Source organism: Molothrus ater, chromosome 8, assembly GCF_012460135.2.
Source record: "Molothrus ater isolate BHLD 08-10-18 breed brown headed cowbird chromosome 8, BPBGC_Mater_1.1, whole genome shotgun sequence".
Classification (NCBI taxonomy): domain Eukaryota; kingdom Metazoa; phylum Chordata; class Aves; order Passeriformes; family Icteridae; genus Molothrus; species Molothrus ater.
In genome coordinates this window covers 28,421,747-28,444,056 of record NC_050485.2, presented here as the reverse complement: position 1 = coordinate 28,444,056, position 22,310 = coordinate 28,421,747, and the positions used below count along the sequence as shown (strand labels likewise).

The 22,310-nt window shown below is 36.6% G+C and overlaps 1 protein-coding gene across 3 annotated transcripts in view; it reads right to left on the bottom strand.

The window, feature by feature from the left end:
- ATRNL1 (attractin like 1) overlaps positions 1-22,310 on the bottom strand; it is a 432,283-nt gene that overhangs the window by 329,258 nt on the left and 80,715 nt on the right. For all 3 annotated transcript variants that reach the window (XM_036385270.1, XM_036385271.1, XM_036385272.1), the window contains exons 11-15: positions 19,878-19,962; positions 18,061-18,269; positions 15,744-15,862; positions 10,066-10,198; positions 8,633-8,814 (exon numbers count right to left, since the gene is read on the bottom strand). In XM_036385270.1, coding sequence (XP_036241163.1) covers positions 8,633-8,814; positions 10,066-10,198; positions 15,744-15,862; positions 18,061-18,269; positions 19,878-19,962 — 728 coding nt within the window. The remainder of the gene's footprint in view (positions 1-8,632; positions 8,815-10,065; positions 10,199-15,743; positions 15,863-18,060; positions 18,270-19,877; positions 19,963-22,310) is intronic.

Sequence of the window (22,310 nt, the reverse complement as noted above, 5' to 3'; positions counted from 1 at the left end):
CAACAGCAACAACTTCACACTTTCAAAATTCACCATGTTTTTTATCTTACTTTATCATCTCATCAATCATTGTCGACACAGGTTTTATCTTAATTTTTCTATCTTGCTGAACATCCAAAAAAACCCAAAAAAAGTCCACTCCCTATATGCTTCTCTTCAACTAAAATCCTGCATTCTGTTCAAAGACAATTCTGATTTCTATTATTGGTCATAATGAAATTGTTTGGTTTTTTTCCCAGTGGCTACTGTACAATTACTAATTGCTAGGCCACTGTGGATAATGAAATACACATATCTTAACAGCAATTCAGAGAAATCAAATTTCAGGAAAAAGTAGGATCAATATTACATCCTCTGAAGTCCATAATGCTGATACTTTAGGCAATTCAGAGACAGAGAAAAAAGTGGCACATTTACATTTCCAATGCTGTTAAATACACATTGAATATACTTCCATTATGATTTATAAGTTACATATCATGGTCCAGAAAAAACTAAAAGCACACATTTTTAAAAAATATTTAGGATGTATCAGTAAAACTGCATCACAAATTCTACTGATTTTTATCATTTCATCTTTACACTCCTAGCAAGTGAAAAAGCAGATTTTAAGGAAAAAAGGCATTTGCTTGTTCCAGGATAAATCTACATGGATTACTTGCCACCATTGGTGTTAAAATCTCCAGATACCCAAACCAAACACATTTCCACATGTAATCTCTGTGTAGGCAGTTTTCATTAAGCCCAGTTTAAACACACAGAAGAGAGATACAGAGAGACAACTGGGCTGTGACAGGTACATGATGGCAGGTGGGTGCCAGAATACCAAACCCAGCTGCCCTGCCCAGGCAGAGGATACACATTGTCAGCTCCAAAGCAGAGATATTGATCTGATTGTGAATTAGGTTCACAACTGGTTTAATTTACAAGGTAAGTAAGGGTAATTTACAAGGTAAGTAAAACACTATAATACATCTAAAGGGAATCTGCCATTGTTAAAGAGCTATGTATTCCACAAGTGAACCAAGAGTTACTGTCATTCTCTATCACTGATCTTTCACCTTTGATCTCACATTTTCTCTGGCCACTCAGGTTTAACCCATGGGTGAAAAGAAAATCTTTCAGTACTCTTCATTCTACACACTATCAGAGCATTCCTTCTTTTTTTCCCAACTTGTTAGAGCAAATTGAAATATGAAGGATTATTAATTTTGTTTCAAAAATACCAGTGGTAAATACCTTTTAAAAGAATCAGTAGGTAGATAGTTGGCCAGATTCCTGACCTCCCTAATATGTACTCCCTATGCTCTCTTCTGCTTCTGTACTACAAAAACTGCTTTCCCTACTAACACTTGGGGACACAACAATTTTAAATAAACCAGAAAATGACTAAGAAAAGTTCCATTCCATAAGATGTGTTCTGGGAGACTCTTAAACAGCAACAAGAACATTCAGCAATTTTACCACTTTGTGTCTTACTTCAGTATTTACTTCCTAACTCGATTGCTACCCCAGGTGATCAACTTTCCAGGTGTATGTGGGGACTGTGAGGACTCACATGTCCTCAACACCAGAAAGAACATGATGCAAGCAGTAAAAGTGGAACTTGGGCATCTGGAAAATGGTAGATAATACATCTGTTGCCTTATTTGTTGTTTAGTTGGCTAGATTCCTGTTTTTGTATGTGGTCCACATGGACCAGAAGACCTTAAATACGTACACACAGATCTACACAGGTCCCTGTAGATGCTGAGTGTGCACACCAAGCACATGAAATAATGTCAAGGGCTTAGGCAGGATAAATTGCTGACAAACACACACATAAAACCAACCCTACATGCCTACTTTGGGATTGAGGGATTCCAGCCAAGAGAATCTTTAACATATTACTGACTGTTTCAATTGCACTGCCAAATAATTTGGCCTCAGCATCAGTATATAAAAAAACCAGGGATCATATTCTAGCTATGGTGAAAAAGTATGTGAGCCAATAATGAAAACTGACAGTGCAGCAGTGATATTTGGAAATAAATTCTTCCATTTGAGTAGGAGACTGTCTTGGAACCCCTTTAATGATGACAAAGTCCCAGGGAGAATCATGAAAGCCAAAGCAGCCACAGGAGATAAAAGCAGCATCCCTGAAACAAAAGACTTCCAGCAAAAGCAACACATATCCCAGTCATAATCATTCTTAATAGCTGGACTATCTGGACAGCTTACAGTCATCATGTCAGGGATCTCAAATTCCATATGTACCATCTCTGGCTCTCTGTTAGGATAAAGCATCAAAGTACAGACCCAAATGCTGATGAGCACGTTATCAAATGCACACCATGGAAACTGTGACCTTGCAGGCCCACTCAGGCAGTGCTGTTAGGATGCCAAGCACAGATTATCCAAGTAAGGCCTCCCAAATGTTCCAATGATGTGCTTAACATGCATATTCAATTATGTGGCATCAATTCCATCATGTGGTGGGCCACAGGTGAAGACTGCTGGCAACAGCAGAGAGTGTGTGTGGACATCATCAAAGTTTATCACCAAAAATGATTGCAGCTGCACTGCATGGACGCCAACAGGAAAAATCAAATCACAACAAGAGCATTCAGCAAGTTCTATGTGAGATACCTGCAGCCACCAGGGCTCTGTGACTATCAAATTAATTTCTTAAAAAAAAAACAATGCATAAATCATCTCTCAAACTGATGAAAGGTTTAGTCAGAATAGCTGGGAATCTCAAGATACTTGAAACAACCAAGGGACTTCAAATGTGTTGACTGAAAATGCCAAAATGTGTTGACTGAAAATGCCAATCCAGTTTCTTCTTCAGGCTTAAGAAATAATGGGTGTTGAGCTTCCTTCACTTGAACTCTATGGTTGTTTCATTTAATGCAAAATGAGTGTAGAAAACAGATTCCTTTACTTTGAATATCTTGCCAAAGATGCCTCTGAAGAGGATCAGACAGGAAGGAAATGAAACTGCTAGTTCTCTGGAACCAGAACTTGCTGATGCAAGATTCCAGCTTCCAGGCCTCTTGAAAAATGTTCTTTAACAAATCAGATGAGTGAAAAATACAGTGCAAACCAACTGATTTATTGGAAGTTCAGGTGATCTTTACTCAACATATAAGTGGGAAGAACATTACTCCTCCAGAGAGTACTCTCCTCCTTCAGAGAGCTCTGAAGATCTGTTCCTTATTTCTATATACGCATATCTATAAAAACTCCCTTGACATATAATATACAATTCATTTTAAAACAACATCAATAACTCAACAAGCTCACAAAAGAGCATTCTAGGCAAGTTTAAAAATCAGTTTAAAAAACAGAACAAAAAATAAAAACCAAAAAACAAAACAATACAATACACAGCAGGGGCTCAACTCCATCTTGGGAAAATTTGTCATGAGCCTTACTAATGTTGCGGTGGATAACACAATCAAATATATATTGTGAAATATTGTATAGCTTTATCCCACTACACTATTTAAAATTTGGAATCGCCTCTAGAATATGTTTGTCCTCCCATCCATATCATTCTGTCTATATTTTAGAATCCACAGCCCATCTTAGAAACTTTATATTTGTGCTTGAAATACAGCTAGTCATAGCTTACCTGTTTTCACAGAATCACCTTTTATAGCACTGAAAACAAGTTACCAAAAAACCTTTTTAAATGAGACATGAAATATTTGAGAATTACTAAATTCTGAGAAAAATTGCTAGGCAAGGCTTTATTTTTCATCTGACAGAGGAACAAAATTGCAATCATATAATGCATACTAACAGAACATTCTGTAACCTCATCTACAGCTATTAAGATGAACATTAGATCAACTTTTGGCCATAACAGGAATCTATAAAAAACTGATCAATAATAACTTAAAGAATATGCTCTTCTCTCTTTCTAAATCAGACTATTTAATTTGTTTTTAAATAGTAATCATGGAGCTATGTTAGAAAGAAAAATTGTGTAACCTTAACTAGAAAGCTAATAGTTCATGTTAAATCCACTGTTTAGTCAGAGAATTTAAATGAGATTAAGTTGCTTTGAGATCTAAAGTGAAAGGGATCATTTCTACTGATGACACATTTTTTCAGATACTACTGCTGAATCAGCACTAAACTAAATGAGGGCTGAATAATTTGCAGATGAGTGAAGTGAGCAAGACTACCTTTACTGAATAGCCAAATACCACTGAGGCTCAAAAACCTCCCCTGTTTCTTAATTATGCAAATTACTGAGGAACTATATATCTCTTTCAAGAAATGTATATGCACCTTTATTTAAATTCCTTTTATTTTGGATCTCAAATTGTCCTGAAAGTATATAATACACTACTGTCTCATTTTCTGTAATGTGCCCTACAACACCTTATAAACAAAATTCAACAAACTTCTCAGGAATTGTTTGAATTCCTGGATTTGTTGCTCTAGGATGAAACATACAATTAAACTTTGAAAATACTGTGGCCTCTCAGTGCCCATATTTCCACAACATTCACAATTTGGAGAAATTACTTGCGGTTAATTTGACTCTTTTCTGCACCATTCTGAACAAAAAACCTACTTCCTGAAAAAGCAGCTCTGTGAAGAGAAACAACGTGTGTTCTATGGAGGGTTTTCCATTCCTTAACTGCAGCAATTCTGACTATATCAGATACCATCACACTCCATGTTTTGTAAATATATGCCCAGTGATTGACACATTTTAAGCAGTGGAAGAAAGATTTATAAGTGTCTCTGGATCTATTAGACACATGTGATGCAACCTGGATGAAATTAATAGTAGGAGTCATGTGTCAGGTCACCTTATTCTCCTACTCTTTTTAAACTTTTCTGTAGTCCAATAGGTTAAAAAAAACCATGAAATCTGTGAAACTGATAAAACTAGAAATTCCCCAATTTCTATCTACAGAGAGTCTAGCTAGTATTTCAGTGAGACTTTGGTTTCTTCTCGGAATTTCTTCTTTATAGGGGACAATTTTAAGGCATTTTCGGGCATCCAAAGTGAGTTGAGCTCCCCCAATCCTGAATGTAGGAAAAACAGTTAAACTAGAGGTGAGCTAATGGATAGCCAATGCAACAACTGTAAAATAGAGACAAAGTGCTAAAATAATTTATTAGACTTCTAAAACCACAATAGGAAAGTGGGACTGGTAGAAACTGTTCTAAAGGGAGTAATTCAGAAACCAAGAGTAGATGTCAACTTCACCACAATCACACACATTATCAAACCACAGAAACATAGAGCCCTCAGAGAATACTTGGAGCTAACAAGGAATAACATTGCTATGCAAAGCTCACTAATTAACTGCAACCTACACTCAAGTGTAATTTATAAAAAGATGCTTAGCCTTGTGAGCCCAGAGTCAAAGGAAAAGTTGCAACCAGTTTATATAATGAAAAGCTTTGTGTATAACTGTTCTCTTCTTCCTTTGTGCTTACTACACCAAAACTAAATCTTCTCAGAATTTATTGCATGCTAACAAGAAAATTATTATTTTTAGTTAAATCCCACAGTAGCAAGCAAACTCCCAAGAGAGCTAATTGCACTTTTAAATGAATATACAACATTTGAATATTAGCAGGAACAATAAATTAACCTCATATTGCTGTTTCATCTGTTTTTCAGAGAAATTCAAATCTTCCCTTTCATAATATTTTGCTTACTAGGTCAATAAAAGCATGTAAGAAAAAAACATTAAGTGTAATTTCTCTTTAGTGTGGGAATCTGCAGCCTATCCATTGTGTTTACTTTGGCATTCTTTGACAAAATTTAGTTTATTTTTCATGAACAATACAAACTTGACTTTAAACTGCTGGTGAGAATTTTAAAATACATTTGCAAATTCAACAGTGTTTTGAGTTCATATCACACAGATCTTTGTTTTGTCCCTTCCTTTAGTGCCAAATGAATCTTCTCCTTATCCTTTAAAAGGAGGCAACCTATTGATTTCCAGTTTAGTATTGGGATTAGGAGAAATTATTTATACACAATGAGGTTTGGAGAGGGTATGGAGACAATGGCAGCCCCCTCCCTCTGAATCTTCCCAACACATCAATGTATTATTCTAAACATGATAAAGAAATTGTCCTAAATTTGTCCCAGAAGAGGGACTTTGCATATTAGGAAACGATCTACAAAATCACATGATGTTTCTAACAATAAAGAATGCTGAAGTCCTCCCAGGCTGTAGATTTACTGATACTATTTGACAGTTTGTAAAATACACAACAGCTACCTAAGTTGCTTTCCATTTCTCAGCATAAGAATACCAAATAACAAGGAGATAAAGTCCGAATCATATTCTTATTTCCAAATGCTGCTCTGACACATTCATTAATCCTGAAAAGTTTTTTTTTTGTTTTCAGGTGAAACTGAAACCTTTTTTTCTTTCCCAGACTAAAGATTTTAAAGCCTTCAACATTTACCCACCCAAGTCAAACTCTACTGCAGATAATAGAGATTTAAACCACCGTGTTCACCTTACAGCAGCTCTGACTCCATTTGTGAACTCCCCACCAACACCTGTTACAGAAAAAAGCCATCTAAAATGAAATCTCACTCTTTAAATCATTATGATTGCAGTTGGAGAGGGAAAGGCAGGCAAAAGAAGATCAAGAAGTTTCAGAGAGCCTCTGTCACACCTGATAACACATTTAGGATGTATCACACTGAGTAAATGCAGCTGGACAGATAGATATGAATGAAAAAAGATCTTTTCCTTTCCAAGTGCCACTGAAAACACCAGGATAATTCATGGCAGAATTTCATTAGAGGTTCTGACAGCTAAATGATTGTTTAATCCAAGATAGATTTTTTTAAAGCGAATAAATTTGTCTACAATTGCTTAAACTGTATTTGAGGTATCTCAAATTTACATCACCACACTGGCTCAGGATGTACTTCATTTAAATAAAGATATGCTCAGGAGGATGTCACCTTGCAGAAGTTCTAAGCTCTGAAATGTAAGAAAAATCTTGCTTCCAAACACTACAACAAGCGTTTTCTTATCCACACCTCAAGCCAGTCAGGCAAAATCAGTCATAACAATAATCTATCACACTTTATTAGATTTGAAGGCATCCTGTGCAGTATTTTAATAGGAATCAGGGGAAAGGAAAGCAAAAAGGAAAAAAGGTGGTAAAATAAATAACCATAGCAATCATGTTGCCAACATCATTCTGTTGTTGCTTTTGTTTCAATTACATTTTCAACATTAACTCATCAAAGAGTGGACAGACAAAATGTGTCTCAAGGCTGCAGTAAATACAGTATCAGAGAAGAACTTCTGACACAGAATGATTTCTCTCCTTCATTAGCAAAAAAATAGGAAAAAAAGTTTATTTCTAGTAAAAAATACTTCCTCTGTCCAGTTCCTTTATTTACTTGGGAAAAAACACAAAAACCTCAAGTACATAACCTATGTTTGAATCTGCATTTTGCAGTGGAATGCTAAAAAAGGATAAAAGACTACTTTTGTCCAGAATGTGTGTCCCTAAGCTCTTGCTTTCAGATTCAGAAATAACATAAAGGCAACCCTTAACTGCTATTTCCTTTGAATGATCCCAATTCCTCTGCAGCAAAACAACTTCATAAATCACATACTAGTTTGATATAAGCTTTAATTATTATCCACAATTATCTTTCATTTTCCTGTAACTTTAAAAATCTCAAGCTACTTAAAAATTTGAAGATTTTATATGGACAAAGTGCTGCATGTTCTACAAAACTAAATACACACTCCCAAAAATGTCCCTTGCTAAGAACAACTGATTTGCTTGAAAAATCTGAATCATATTCTGCTAAGACACCCCATCTGAGTGTGCACTGCTGGGTTTCACATTTCTGAGCATTTTTACATTTCATATACTTTAACCAGTGATGTTTAAACATCACAAAAAGTATTTGCATATTTAATTGCCAAAAAATTGAACCTGACCACCCAGTGAGAGATGATTTTTCTTCTCTTCTCTAGTTCCACACTTCACAAAAGTAATATGGATCACTTTTTTAAGGAATATTCTGGTGTATTGCTGTATTTGCCAGAGGCATGGAAGAGTTTTCAGCTCTCTCTCTCTCCCCCCACCATCATTAGAGAAAGCTAATTAGCTCCAGCTAATTTCAGTACTGCTAGGAATTGCTACATGTTTTGCACACTAGTGCAGCTTCTCAGTGACCCTTTGATCCCACAAACCAGTTACAGAGCAAACTGCCTTTTCTGGAGAAGTTACACCTGTACTGGTGCATGGAGGTTATGCATCCCTATTGCTGGGGACTGCCTTTGCCTGTGTTGAATTTCAGGATTACCTCTATCACAGCTGAAACCAGGACACAAAATCAGTGTTCCAGGCATTCTCTTGAGCAAATACTCTCTTCCAAGTAAACAGAAACTTTTAGCATTTAAATCTGGTAAGGGGAAACCTTGGGAGCTGCTGTGTGATTTGTTTTAAATCTTAAGATTTTTTCAAACCTTAATATGCTACATGTGACTTATACCAGTCTTTAGCACCATTTAGCACATTTCTTTGAAGGCATAAACTTTGCTCTATTTGGACAATACCCTAGATGAGATTTCTCAAAGCCAATTTGTTTCACATAAACACCAATTACAGTTCCTCAAGTTACCTGAAGTGTATACTTCTGTATTTCATCCAGAACAAATTCCACTTCTTTTGAGGTTGTTAATGAGGCGAGATTTCCACTCAAATTGTAGCAGTACAGTTTGGCATTGTCGTAGCTTTCCCGACTGGAATTTATGTGGAGGCAGGCATCTCCAATGTGATTCCATCTCTCCCCACACAGGTGAGCTGGTGCAAAAAGCATACAATTAAAACTGATTCAGAAAAAACTTTTAAAAAACCCAAGGAGTCTGAATTTTATCTTCCTCAGATCATAAATCTAAATTGCACCCCACACTCAATTTCCCTTCTCACATCACGTAAATTCTGAGATAGCAAGTATCATCACCAGAATACTGTATTGTTACAGAAAGAAGCTTCTAAGAACTTAAAAAATTATTTTTAGATATTTGCTAGGTTTCAGCATAATATTTTTATGCCACTATTTCTTCCCTGTATTCAGAACTGAGCATAACTAAATATTAAGATAAGATTATGTACATAAATAATAGTTTTAGCAACTCCTTTTATTTAAGTGTTATGTAAATTTCGAAATCTAACTGTCCTAGAATTAAGAAATCACAACTTTACACTATCCTTGCTTTATCATACCTTTGCATTTCTATTTGCCTAAATACCAATGCAATCCAAATGATAGAAAATTCAGATAACATCTCTCTTCAACATTTTACAGCATTACTCAGACTCAGATGACTATTAAAAGATAAGTATGAGCAACTGTTATAGTCAATCTACAGAGATTACATAAACAGAGTTTTGAACTGCAGAGAATTGTTATTTAATGAATCATCTCTGTAAAAAAAAGTATTCATTAACTTCATCTGGACATAAAGATCAAATGGAAAAGGTTCTGACATCTAACTTTATATATGTAGTTATGAATACAAAATAAATACTACTTCAGAATGTTAACAGTCACCTTCTGAGAATATTTCACATTAGCATTTTAATATTCACTGCTTTTATATTAGTACCAACATTAGACAACCAAGAAACTAGATATTGGGCTCTATCTGCACAGGAAAATTGAAGCATAATTGAATGATAATTTTTCAGGTAAAACCCCAGCTAGCAAAAGGAACAATGTCAGTGTCCAAGGAGCAGTAAGGCCCCAGAATGGCCATTCAGCTCTGCACTCAGTGCTCCCTGCAGGCCAGGGCTCATCTCTGCCTGTGCAGAGGCACAGTCATTGTGCCTTCACTAATGCCATTATCTGCCTGACACAATTAAAGGTAGCACTGACACCCCAGAGTCAGGGCTGAAATCACATCTGGGTTCACCTGCACAGGCACAGACAGGCAAGAGAAGCGAGCACAAATAAAACAAACCCATGGCTGCTTATGAACAAACATTCTCTGGCAAGAACAGAGGAGGCTTCCTCAGGTTTGCAAGCAGCTGTGAGCAGCAGTGGCCCCTTACCAGGCAGTGCCTGGCACTCCTGCTGCCGCTGGTCCCACTGGCAGTTGAGGTGCAGGGAGCAGCTCTTGCAGCTCGTCAGTTTGTTGCAGATCTGCTCATTCCTCACGTGACATTTCGTGTAGTTTTTAACCGACTGTAAAAACAAGCAGACAAAGCAGCATCTCAAGCAGACATCTACTAAAAGAATAGAAGTCAAAATGGAAATACAGAGCCGGTAGATCCTTCCCAGAAAGTCACGGCCACCTAAAAGCTGGGCTGAATTTAAGCTCTTTATCTAGAATCCTTTACCAGAGCCAGAATGCAACACTGGAGTACAAACCACCCCACTTGTTCTACACAACTGAGTGTCAAATTGAAGAGGCCAATTCCCTGTACAGAGAGCAGAAGAGCTTAAAAAACTAAACTAAATATTTATTTCTTAGCTACTTTAAGGTAATACTTTCCCTAAATTATTTCATCCTATGCAGGTTAAAGCAAGAAAAATAGTTAAACAGAACATAAAAAATGGCACAAGGTGCAAAATAATTACATATAACTGACTGAAGGTGCAAGAATATGCTCCACACACAATATAAAACCAGGGATAACTTTATTCCTGTGGTACCTTAGCATAGAAGGAAAGCAGTAAACACTGAAAGAATTATTACCTGGGGGCTTTTATTGGATTTGGTCAGTGTTTGGTTTTTTTCCTGAGAACTGAGGTCTTCCAAGTTAGACATTTTGAACACAAATCTTTCTTCCCCCTGCATAGTACTTTTAATTAAGACATTGTATTGATACCTGATTTAATGAACTGCCCTAAATCCTCAGCCAATTCATCAGCTCACCTATAAGGCTCTCTCTACCAACTTAATTTCAAGGTAATAATTAAAGTAAGTCCTAATGCAAGACAGCTTTATACTCACAGAACAGTTGAGATTGGAAGGGACCTCTGGGAGTCCCTCGTGTCAAACCCTAACAAGTCTTGTCTCTCTTAAACAACAAAAGATTAAAATAATACACGGCAGCAATAATGGATTGTACTTGGATAGCAAATGCATGATTTATTGAAAATGTTGGTTACTTTCCTTTCTATTACTCTCCAGGAGTATGATTAAACAACTTGGAAAGGACTGCATGACAATAAGTTACACAGTGGTTGGCACTGGAATATGGCAGTGATAGGGCAGGGGGGAGAAAAGCTGTCTCCTTTTATTTCTGTTTTTTTCAAAGTCCTGAAATAATGCATTTGTGAAAGTGAATTCTCAATCTCACACAAAACCAGCTTCACTCCAGTTGCACAACACTGCTGTTGAGGCTTTTTATTTTATTTTTTGCCTTGAATGGATCAGATGCCTACCAGTAAGTTTGTTTTCAGAGGTCCTGACTTTCTTCTGTTCTATAGGGAAGGCTACTGTGAAAGCAAAAAGAACCAGAGAAGCAGGTCTAGGTGCAGGCATCTGCACCAGAACACGAAACAGAGCCAAAGGCAATGCCAGCAAGTAACAGGCTTGTTACTATCTAGGCCAAAAATGCACACAACAGTAAAGCACAAAAAAAAAACTTCGGTACAAACCCAAAATTTAGTTTCCCTCAGTGATGAAACATACTCACAAAACTTCCTGAGAGATGCTTTAAAGTGAATTTTAGAGCACAAGTAACCACCATCTGCTCCTTTACATTTGCTCAACTAATACTCACTTTTAACATTTCATTTTGACATACCCTTAAGCATTCAGATTTCTTTTTAAAATTATATACTCTTCAGTAGTATTACATACAGATTACAATTTTCCACCTAAGCTGAGATATTTGTTCTATTTCTTTCTAATCATGAAGCTTGTTGTGTGCTGGTTATTTAATGTTTAAAATAAAATTCAAAGTACTAGTGACTGTTCTATAATAATATTCTTTGCTGTATTCCCTTATTCCCAGCATTTATTTCCCTTAAATCCAATTTAAACACTGTTTGCCTGAAAATCTCATTAGTTCAATGTAGATGTGACTCCAATAGGTAATTCACATTAACACAATATTAAGGTTATAACTTAAACTACCGAACCCAATGAAATTCAGAAAGATGACAGTCCATCTGTTACAGAACTTCTATATTGCTGTAGGATATTTATAATGTTTACACTCCAAAGCATGAGTAAATCATGTTATGTATAAAGCCTCCCTCATGTCTGATTTACTTAGATTTTTTTAAGTACTGATCCTGATATGGTAGTATATAGACAGACTTATGAACTGCAGTGATTTTCTGAATATTTACTGGAGAATGAAAATACTACAGTAGTTTATCTTAGAATTTCAGAAATCACTATTAAATTATGTACCTCTCTCCTCCTCCTGGATTTTTTCAGGTTAACAGTATAACCTTGTCTAGTTTTCCTAGTGTAAATGTAAATTATCAATTTATAGATTCACTATTATTTCCCTGAAGCTACTCCCAGAACTTGCTATTGGGTACTTCTTACTCATAAATTTTCTCTGTTTCCTCCAAGATAAATTTGATTCTATTCATATTTCCTTCTATTACTTTATATATTTTCTCTTGACTATTCTTTGAATTCCTCAAATGTAGGCAGATTAGCATGATTACTATTCTTGGTACTAGTGTATCATCCAAGGACTCCTATTGTGAAAGAAGGAGCTTTCTGGAAGCAATGCAAACACGAGAAAAACCCCAGGGATTCTTGTCTTTAAGGCACTGTGTAAAAATATTTATTAATGTAGGACGATAGGTCTCTTTGAAGCCTCCTCTAGTATCCCATTTCCTTGGCAAAATGCTCTTTATCATCCCCTTCATGGATTTGACAATGTTTGTTTTATGTTGCCACACTCAGATAAAGAACTCTTAAATCACACACCATTCTAGGCTGTGTTTAGGTAACTGTCACCAACGGGGGCTTTACAGTATTGCACATGTCTCCACGTGAACCAACACACAAGAAATTCAGTCAAAGAGGAAGCATGCCCCCCTTATAGGAACATGCCCCCCATTGGAGCTTTTGAAGGCAATGACATTTTCAAAAATGCAATACTGGGTGGAGGCAGAAATAAAATAATTCAGCTATGCCTCAACATACTAAGGCTCTCTTTAAGGCTACTTAATCAATTCTTTTTTTCTCCTCAGAAATTAAACAAAATCGATAAAGTAAATTTTTTTACTCTGAAATTCAATCTCTCTCTGGTCTTCCTCAGTAGAGGAAACTGCATTTTATTGCAATCAGTCAGCCTCTCCAGCAATTTACCATTTTATTTGGTAAAGTACAAGATTCTGCCTTCATGGAGCTTACTCCTCCACGGTACTACTTCATGAAAAATGACATCTTGTAAAGGAGCAGCAATCTAAAATGAAATTAATCTCTCCCACAAAGCCTTTTCTTTTTTTTTCTCCTTTTTTTTGGTAAAGACTTGTTTCCATTAAAAAATATAGTCCATTTTCTGCACAACATGATCAGCAGCAAGGGAGTATCATTTTCATAGGATGCAAGATAAAGCATTTTATGTGCAGACATAGAGGGTGAATACAGTTTCATAAACATATTAAGCAGATTCAGATCAACCAGGCATTGCAAGCTTCTGCTTGCAATGACATCAGATATGAATGTGACATAGATACATTATCTGTATGATCTATACCTTGATGATGCATGAGTCTGCACAGGAGGGGAATACAGTGTCCTGCTAATGTGCTGGCTCACATCAGAGGGTGAGCACAGGCAGGTGAATGTGCATCATCAACACATTAGCACTAATCACGAAGTCAATCTGTCCAACTAGAGTTACTTCAGGGAAATGTCCATATTTTACAGGCCTTCCAACCAGCAGAGTAGCCACACTTTGCAGTGTCTGCTTTGCATCTATCTGTGACCATGAGGCCAATGCCAATCTGGTTGACAGCACATCTTTAGTAAACTGGCCAGTTTCCTTGAGGCAGCAGCAGCAGATTTTTATAAAAGATTATTGTCATTCTCATCTGGAGTTCTTTGATCTAAGTCATAAATCAAGGGCTTTGTACAGCTGCAAAGGCTCCTTGTGATGTTCCTAAGTCTACAGCTTGTTATCCCATATTACCATCACAGTGCTGTCACAACATTTCCATTTGTGGGCCTAGTCCAGAAGTAGCAGTCTATGAAAATGGATAATCAGCCTGATCCATTCTGGTTTTCCACATGGTGCCATTCTGTTGATGCTATTTTGGTGGGTTTTATTGAAGCTGCAAAATTCTGCTTCCATCATCTCACGGCCAATAGACTAATTTTGCAACAGCCACTTCCCATTTATGATAGCACCTCTTTCCAGAAGTCATTTTGATGATTTTTTGCTACCCATTCTTTAGTAACTACACTAACAGCCTTTGCTATCCACTTCAAACCCTAAATAAAAGACAGGAAATGATACAGAGCAGACTGGAGCATCGTTTGCTAATAAAGCTGACAATCTTAGTCATGAAAGGTTGTCAAAGAAGGACACTGAAACAAGAAGTTTGTGCTAAAATACCTAGTGCTCCACATTTATTAGAGATCATTTATTAGGAATGAAGATGGTCTGCTCCTTAGCAACTATTCCTTGTTCAAGAGCCGAAAACCACAGCTAGAAAATTAGCACCTAATGGAGAACAATGTGTCAGGAAAAGAAGGGCCCTTGAAGATCACAAAGGAAACTAACCATTAGTGCCTGGAATGTGAAATCCCTCTGACAGACTTATAACATGACTACTGATGAATTTGTGTCTGCATTGCTTTTATTAGTAGTGACTAGCTACAAATGCCAGTGATTAGAGCTGGCTGTGCTCACCCTGAACGGGCAAGATTTGAGTCACAATCAATCCAACTCACACCTTAATTTGTCTGGGGAACAAGATTGATTTGCATCAGGTTCAAGCCAGAGAGCAAGATACTTTTACTAATGAAAGTGTGTCAAGAAAGGATTTTGAACTCAAGTACAGCCAGGTGTCTGTGGACAGCTGAAAAGTGTAAGGAGGCAAAATTTATAATGCTAAAACACTGTTGTAAGCTTGACAAAAATCAAATGAACAAGAAAGAAATGAAGCAGCTGGTGAACAACAACATAAAGTATAAAACATGGCACTAGGCAATAAGAAAAAGAGAAAACTATAAACTTGCACAAATCTATGTGATCTGATGGCTTGTAGTTGAAAAGATCAGAACCAAATTATCACAAGCCAATGGACCTCATGGTTACAGAAGCTCATATTCCTTTTATGAGATGACAAGTGACTCCACGACAAAGAAAACCATTTCTATGATGATCGATGATCAGAAGACCATGACTAATGAGACTGGTGTGGTCATGTTTAAAAGGGGAAAAACCAAACAGCACCCTTGATGGGATTCCATGGTTTCTGCCTGTCTACTGTACACCACAAAAGCACAAAATCCAAGTTAACAATGGCTCTGACTTTTTGCATGTCATTAATTAGGGGATAAAAGTATTTGTCTTGAGAAATATATAGTAGGCATATATAGTAGGCAACACACTCCTGAAAAATACTTGTTTTACTCTGAAGTAGATTTTTTTTTGCTGCAGTCCAACTGTCCCTTCCACAACACTTTTAGCTCAAAAGCCTGGAAAACAACTTTGTTTGCGCTGAAAACAAGCAACTCCTAATCTACTAGACCTAGGAAAGGAAAAGTACTGCTAACATGCTCAGATTTGCGAGGACTCACCATGCTGCAGTTGCTGTTTGCTGAAATGCACTTCTTGTCGTCGCACCACTGGCAGCCGTTGGTGTTGGCGGTGCAGCTGGCGCAATCCGCGTACCGGTAACATCTGTCGTCGGCAGCAGCTGCCACACAAACCAAACAGAGAAAAGGAGAATAACGCCACGTTTCTGACACTTCCTCAGAGCTTTTCCTGTTACGGCCTTCATTTGAACTCTAGCCATTCATAAGGGTTTAAGTTACTGTAGGAAATGAATTCTACTCAGTTAATAGGATTTGCTCCTTTAAAAATTCCTTCAGCACCACTTTATTTGAAGGTTCGTAAGTCTCATATCAACTAACGGAATATTCACTGATTTACAGCATGAAAGCTCTCTTAGCACAATGCAGAAATTAAGAGTATGAAAAACTTTTTTCAAGTATTTTTCCTTCCCTCTTTTAACATGGAATAAAGATTTTCTTCAAATGTAGGATTCTATAAAAAATATTAGATGGCTATGCAAGAAGACAAGATAAAAGCAGTAAATAAAACAATCTAAGACAGATATGAGCAAGACATGGACATTTTAAATCTTTGTAAATTAATTTATAAACCTAATAATGACTGGTAAGTTAAAGCTCTGTCCTTTAGCTACAAAAAGTATTTGAAAAAGAGTTAATGTTATATTCTTAATAATGGGACTTGGACTAAAATTTAGGTTATGTAAAATCATTTAAGACACAAACTATTACTTCAGTTTAAAGGAGGCGAGGTTTTAAAAATCATCATAATGCAAAATAGGAGAATTTGTATCATCTCCTATGCTGATTACTGTGTTTAGTTCCTGTTTGGTTTGGCTCCTTTAGTTTCAGGTGCATGCAAGCTTAAAAGATTCTCTTGCCAGGAAAGTCTTGTCATCCAAGAATTGATCTTTTGAAAATCACTAAAATTTCTGCTTCTCCTTCAAATATTGACCATCAGCAGTTTCGCAGATGATACTCTCAACCAGGTAACAACTGAGCCAAGTAATGTAAAAGAATATATGAAAAATTCACTTTTGGCAAAAAATTACCACCTGAAACTGGAAGAGTATGACAGCAGTGAAACAGTGCTGCCCATACAACTTCTTCAGAACTGGAATTATACAGACCTCATCTCTTCCAAGTTGAGTTGTACTTTATTTCCACTGCAGCACCTGGACTTGAGAAACTGCTCCAAATTTTTAATTTTCCTTCAGCCTGTCTGTGCTTTGTTTTGTTTGGCTTTTATAAACACCTGTTGCTATGATCAGCTTTTTATAAAATCCACTTTTATCTGTATTACTTTTGAATATAATGCCACAAGTTTTTTTTGCCTTTTTTATATAGATGAAACTTTCTAGACTGTAGATCTCTAAAAGTTCTGACACTGTACAAAAGCCATTTTCCAGAAAACTGTACCTGGATAATGTTTTTGTTATATCACGTACCTTTTTTTTCCTGAGTTTGAGACTTTATAGCCAGTCTAGAAACAAGTACAAGCTATCAGAAAAATAAAATGTCTTGAAGTGTTGATTAATAGCAGTGCTAGTAACTTTTCAACAAACATTAAACACAGACTGGCAGTTTAATTGTATGGCAGTTTGTACACACAGCACACAGGCAAAGTCTGGGAAGCAATTTTACACTGTGCTGAAAGGAAAGATGCACAGAAAAAATAGTAGGTGCCTGTTGCAGGGATAAATATTCTGTTCATGTGACATATAAGAACAACACTTTCACAACCAATTTATTTGTGACAAGCCAAAATGCTTAGGAATAGGTTGGAACAGTTATTCATAACAGTAAATTGCTGTTTCAAACAATACAGCCATCACAATGCCACAGAGAAATTCACATGACAAACTTGAACTCATCTGACACACTGCAAAGGGCTTGCTTGCCTCAGGTTTGTTTTCCAGCTGTGCCTGCACTATATTCTTCTGAACAAATGCTTCTGTTTCATAGGTAATCTGCTTGAAGCAGTGATGCTTTCCTCTCTTACTGGCACTGGCACACACAGGTACAGGAGTGCCATGTGCCCATAACACCAGGTATCACTTGCAGTGCCCATTTGTGCTCTCACTGTTCTGCTCTGCCTTAGCAACTTAAACTTGTGCTCTTTTGCATCTACTTCTCTGCATGAAAAATACAAAAGGATTGCACAACTGAATTTTCTTTCTAAAAAACAGATCTCTTGCACTGGCTATTCTCACAGGGGAACACTCTTAACATTCCAGTCACCACTTCCAGGTGGTTACTTCTTTGGGGGTTGCCCACCCCCATCTCCTACATTGCATTACAAACCTGACTAGAATTCACTTACCTGTTTTCTTGGGACATTTTGCTCTAAGGATATTATTAGCATGTCCAGATTCCCAAGATTCACAATGTTTCTTGTTCCACAGACACCTTATTCCTGGACGAGCATTTTTGCACAGCTCTTCATCTCTGAATGCTTCACAGTTGGGAGGCTTGTACACGAGGATGTCATTCAATAGAACACTTGAAAAACCCCCAAATATATACATGGACCTATTGGAGAAAAGCAAGGAAATTTAACTGTTATTGTAGATACATTTTCTTGATATCTTATCTGTCTTGATGCACAATTAAAAACCCACATACAATCATTAAAAATATCATATTCTTTCTCTAATAAAGACTCTATCAGTGGCTCCTTTATTAGTTACATTTTCAATTTATTTCTCCATGGAAGTTGAGAGTTTAAAAAAATTGCTGAAAGCTCCCTGTGCTGCATTTATTATGGAGTGGCATATCCAAATATCTGGGAAAAAAAATGAAGAGCTTTGAAAGAATTTTTGCAGTTAGATATTGAGAATAAAGCATGAAATACTGGCCTGCTGAAAACAAGAACATTCTTTTCAAGACAGGCAGCAACAGTTGGCAAGATGGGTATTTGTTTTTGGTAACATTTCTGGTGCAGTAGCTGCTGACACAGGAAGCAAAAGACTAAACCTGAACCCTCACCCTTCTCATTAAAACTAAGAACTATCTCAGGTAAAAGATAGTAATAGAGAGCCTCTATATTTGTATGATATACTCTTAAAACAGAATTAATCACAGAGTTACCAATAGCAGAAATCTGGAGAGTGTCTTGTATTGCACTGTTCTGGTACCAAAAACCCTTCCAAAAATACCACTATGTTCTTAAAAAACAAATACATTTTTAATGTAATTAATAGAAAGTGACAGTTCTCAAAGTATCAGACATGGCTTAGATGGCATAAAACACAAAAATCATAATGAAAAACTATCAGTTGCTGAATTCATTAATTCCAAGTAATTTTGTCTTAATAAATAAATCTGTTCATTGATTAATGTCAAGTGCTCTGTGTACATACTTACAATTTAGTGTTATTTTTGCTAAAAGCAGTAACACTCTTATTTGTAGCATTACTCATTACCTCATTTCTGACCTATACAGGATCCTTTTATAGAAGATCCATAAGTTGCCCACAAATATTTCAGTACTGACTTTATTAGTGTGATGCATAATGTAGAAGAGGTACAATGATCTATAGTACTGCAACTTCAGATACTGGGCCAGGTGGCAACCAGCAAAACAAAAGCTGACAAGGTAAATATATACATTTCTTTAAATAAACAATATACATTTCTTTAAACCTGACTATTGTTTTCTACAACTTTTCCAACTTAATATCATCTAGTTGCTGGTAGGCTTTTCCTCCTGCAGGTAGTAGAGATGATGACTGTATCAGTATCATCAAAACCTTCCCTTTTTCCCAGCAAATTTTAGTTACATGGTTATACATGGTTATTTTATGACTGTAGAAGAATTATAGCATACTGCAAAGAGAAAAATATTTCTTCCATCACGCCTAAGTGAGGGTTATAGTTGATACCAAATATGAAATTCAGTGTAGCCCTCCAAGCTGAGAAAACACCTCAGTACCCTGGAACATTCACCTAAAATGTCACTGAACAGATCCCCAGCAGACTGGGCATTCGCTGTACTGATTACCTGATGAGCGCTACTTTCTTTCCCTTTTAATAAGTTATATCAGCTCTGTTATTGAATCATACTTCACTTAAATGTGACATCTACAGGTTTTTCCTTCAGAAAAATGGCAAGCAAAATTTAAGAGACACTTCATTTACCCATTACTGACAACAGCAGTGTGACCAAATCTGTTGACATCTCGATGCAGATTAGGTTTTGGTAAAATCTTCCATTCATCACAAGCTGAAAGACAAAACACCAAGCATATATCAAATAATTTGAAAAGTTTTCAGCAAAATACATGTGAAGTATATTTTAACCACTCAAGGATAAATCAACTCTACTCCTTTTAGATGCATTTGTAAGTAGATGCTTCAAGAACCTGTCAGCAACACCGATCTATCCTAACATTTATCAAGACCATAGGACATTCACAGAAGAGTCCCTTTATTACAGATACAGTTGTCTGCCTTCACAGCCAGTTTCAACACCCACAGGAACGAGCCCTGGCCATTGTTGCTATCAAGGGATCAGTCATATTGCCCTCACGTTTACACATTCTCAAATTAGCTAAAGGGTTTCAATTTCTAAGTATTTAATGGAATATCTATGGCAGTGAACTTGGTTCTTTTCTTAAGTGTTTTAAGATAAACTATCACTCCTCCAGATGCGCAACCCATCTCATTATTGTCTTACTTTTGGTATCTTGATTTAAGTATGCTGCTAACTACTTTCCACATACTTGAGAGGAATGCTGAATCAGGATCTCCATGTCAAATTAATTATTCAAGCACATTTCTTTTGGAACTGCTGTACACAAATGAGGTTTCAGTGTGGTTTATTTTTTCTTTCCTGACTAGAGTTTTAGTTCTTTAGAATAATTACTCTTTTCTTCATTATTTCCTACTTAAACTTTACTGACTTCATATATTCAAATCCCACAGTAAAAGAAATAGGGAGCACCTACAGATTTAAGCTTCAAGGAAAGTGAAGGGCTTTTGCACCTTAATTTGGGTACAAGCATCTCTCAGTAGTCAGATCATAACACCTCACTCCTCAGCTTAAAAAACCAGAAATGGATAAATCCAGGAGGAACAAACTGTCTTCCAAGCTGGTCTCATTCGCAGTGTCAGAACAGCTCAACTCTGCCAGTGCTGCTGTTCTGGCACTTCTAATGCAGAAAATCATTCACTGCAGAAAATTATAGACAGCAGCACCTTGTGCAGTCAGCATCCTGTTAGCAAAGCACACTGGAACACCCTGTGCAAGGTCACACAAGGATGGACTCGGCACCCAGGAGGGGATAGTGTGGCACAGCTATGGCAGCAACACCACTAAGTCAGCTCGGGCTTCCACCAACCACAGCCTGAACCCATCAAGAGAGCCAGTGTGAGACCATGGCTGTGATAAATAAATCAATTACACGTCTTTATAAATTGGAAACAGAACCTAAAAGCACATTATTACTGGAGTAATGCAGATGGCTCAAAGAGCAATAATTTTGACATCAGGTGGTGGACTCCATGGAATTAGCAGTGTGAAGAAAGTATAGCAAGTTTCATGCATGGTCTTAGCAATACATCCCAAAATTCTTACTTCTTTCTCAACTCCTACCTTCTATCACTATCATTGTTAACATTATGTTATCATAACACTATGGAATTATTAATACACTTCATCTTTCACACTTGTTATTTTCTTATTTTCTCTACTTAAACAGAGTGGTGAAAGTATGCACAATGCCAGAGAGATATTCCTGAAACAGTTTCAACCAAAAACCAAGCATTTTAACGATTGACCAGCAAAATCTTACTGTTACACTTTAAAATCAAGTCCTTGATGCTCTTAAGTGACTGCACATTAACAGACACAGCACGTGCGAGCTCATGTGCCTTTGATGGTAAAGGAAACAATTTAGGAAACCCACACTAAATTTTCATCTGATTTTAAAACTCGCACTATATTTTCATCTCATCTTAGGAAGTATTGACATTTATTTTCTTATTTTTACAAACATACACATTATGAACATATAGTCTTTCCTGTACTTAGAAATTTATTTTAGAAAAAGTGGGATTTAACACCAAGGGAAGATCATAAAACCATATCAAAGGCTGATTTTCAGATGAGGAACCCCTGAGGGCTGGAGATATAATAATTCCTTTCTTACTGATGGTATTTTTCAAACTGGCAGGTCTTTTCAATAGACTACAAGAAAAAAAAGAGGGAGGAAAGCTTATTACAAATAGCCTCCCCTCTTATCTTCTCCTAGGCTTCTCAATAACTACTGAAAACTGAACAGAGCACTGTGCAAGAAAAATTCTTTTGCTCAGCTTTTAATTCCTGATGTGAGTTTCTCTGTACAGTTGATTAATACAAAATACAGATAGCTAGCCAACTGATTTCTGGTGGTTTTCAGTAAAGAATCAAATAGAATTCATCCCTGCCCATCATCTTCAAACTCTCTTTGAACCACTCTAAGCACCCAAATTTCAGACTTCACTGTACTGTTCCAAAAAAAAAAAAAAAAGACAAATGGCAAATGTAATATGATTTACAACATGACTTATCAATATTACAGCATTCTGTGT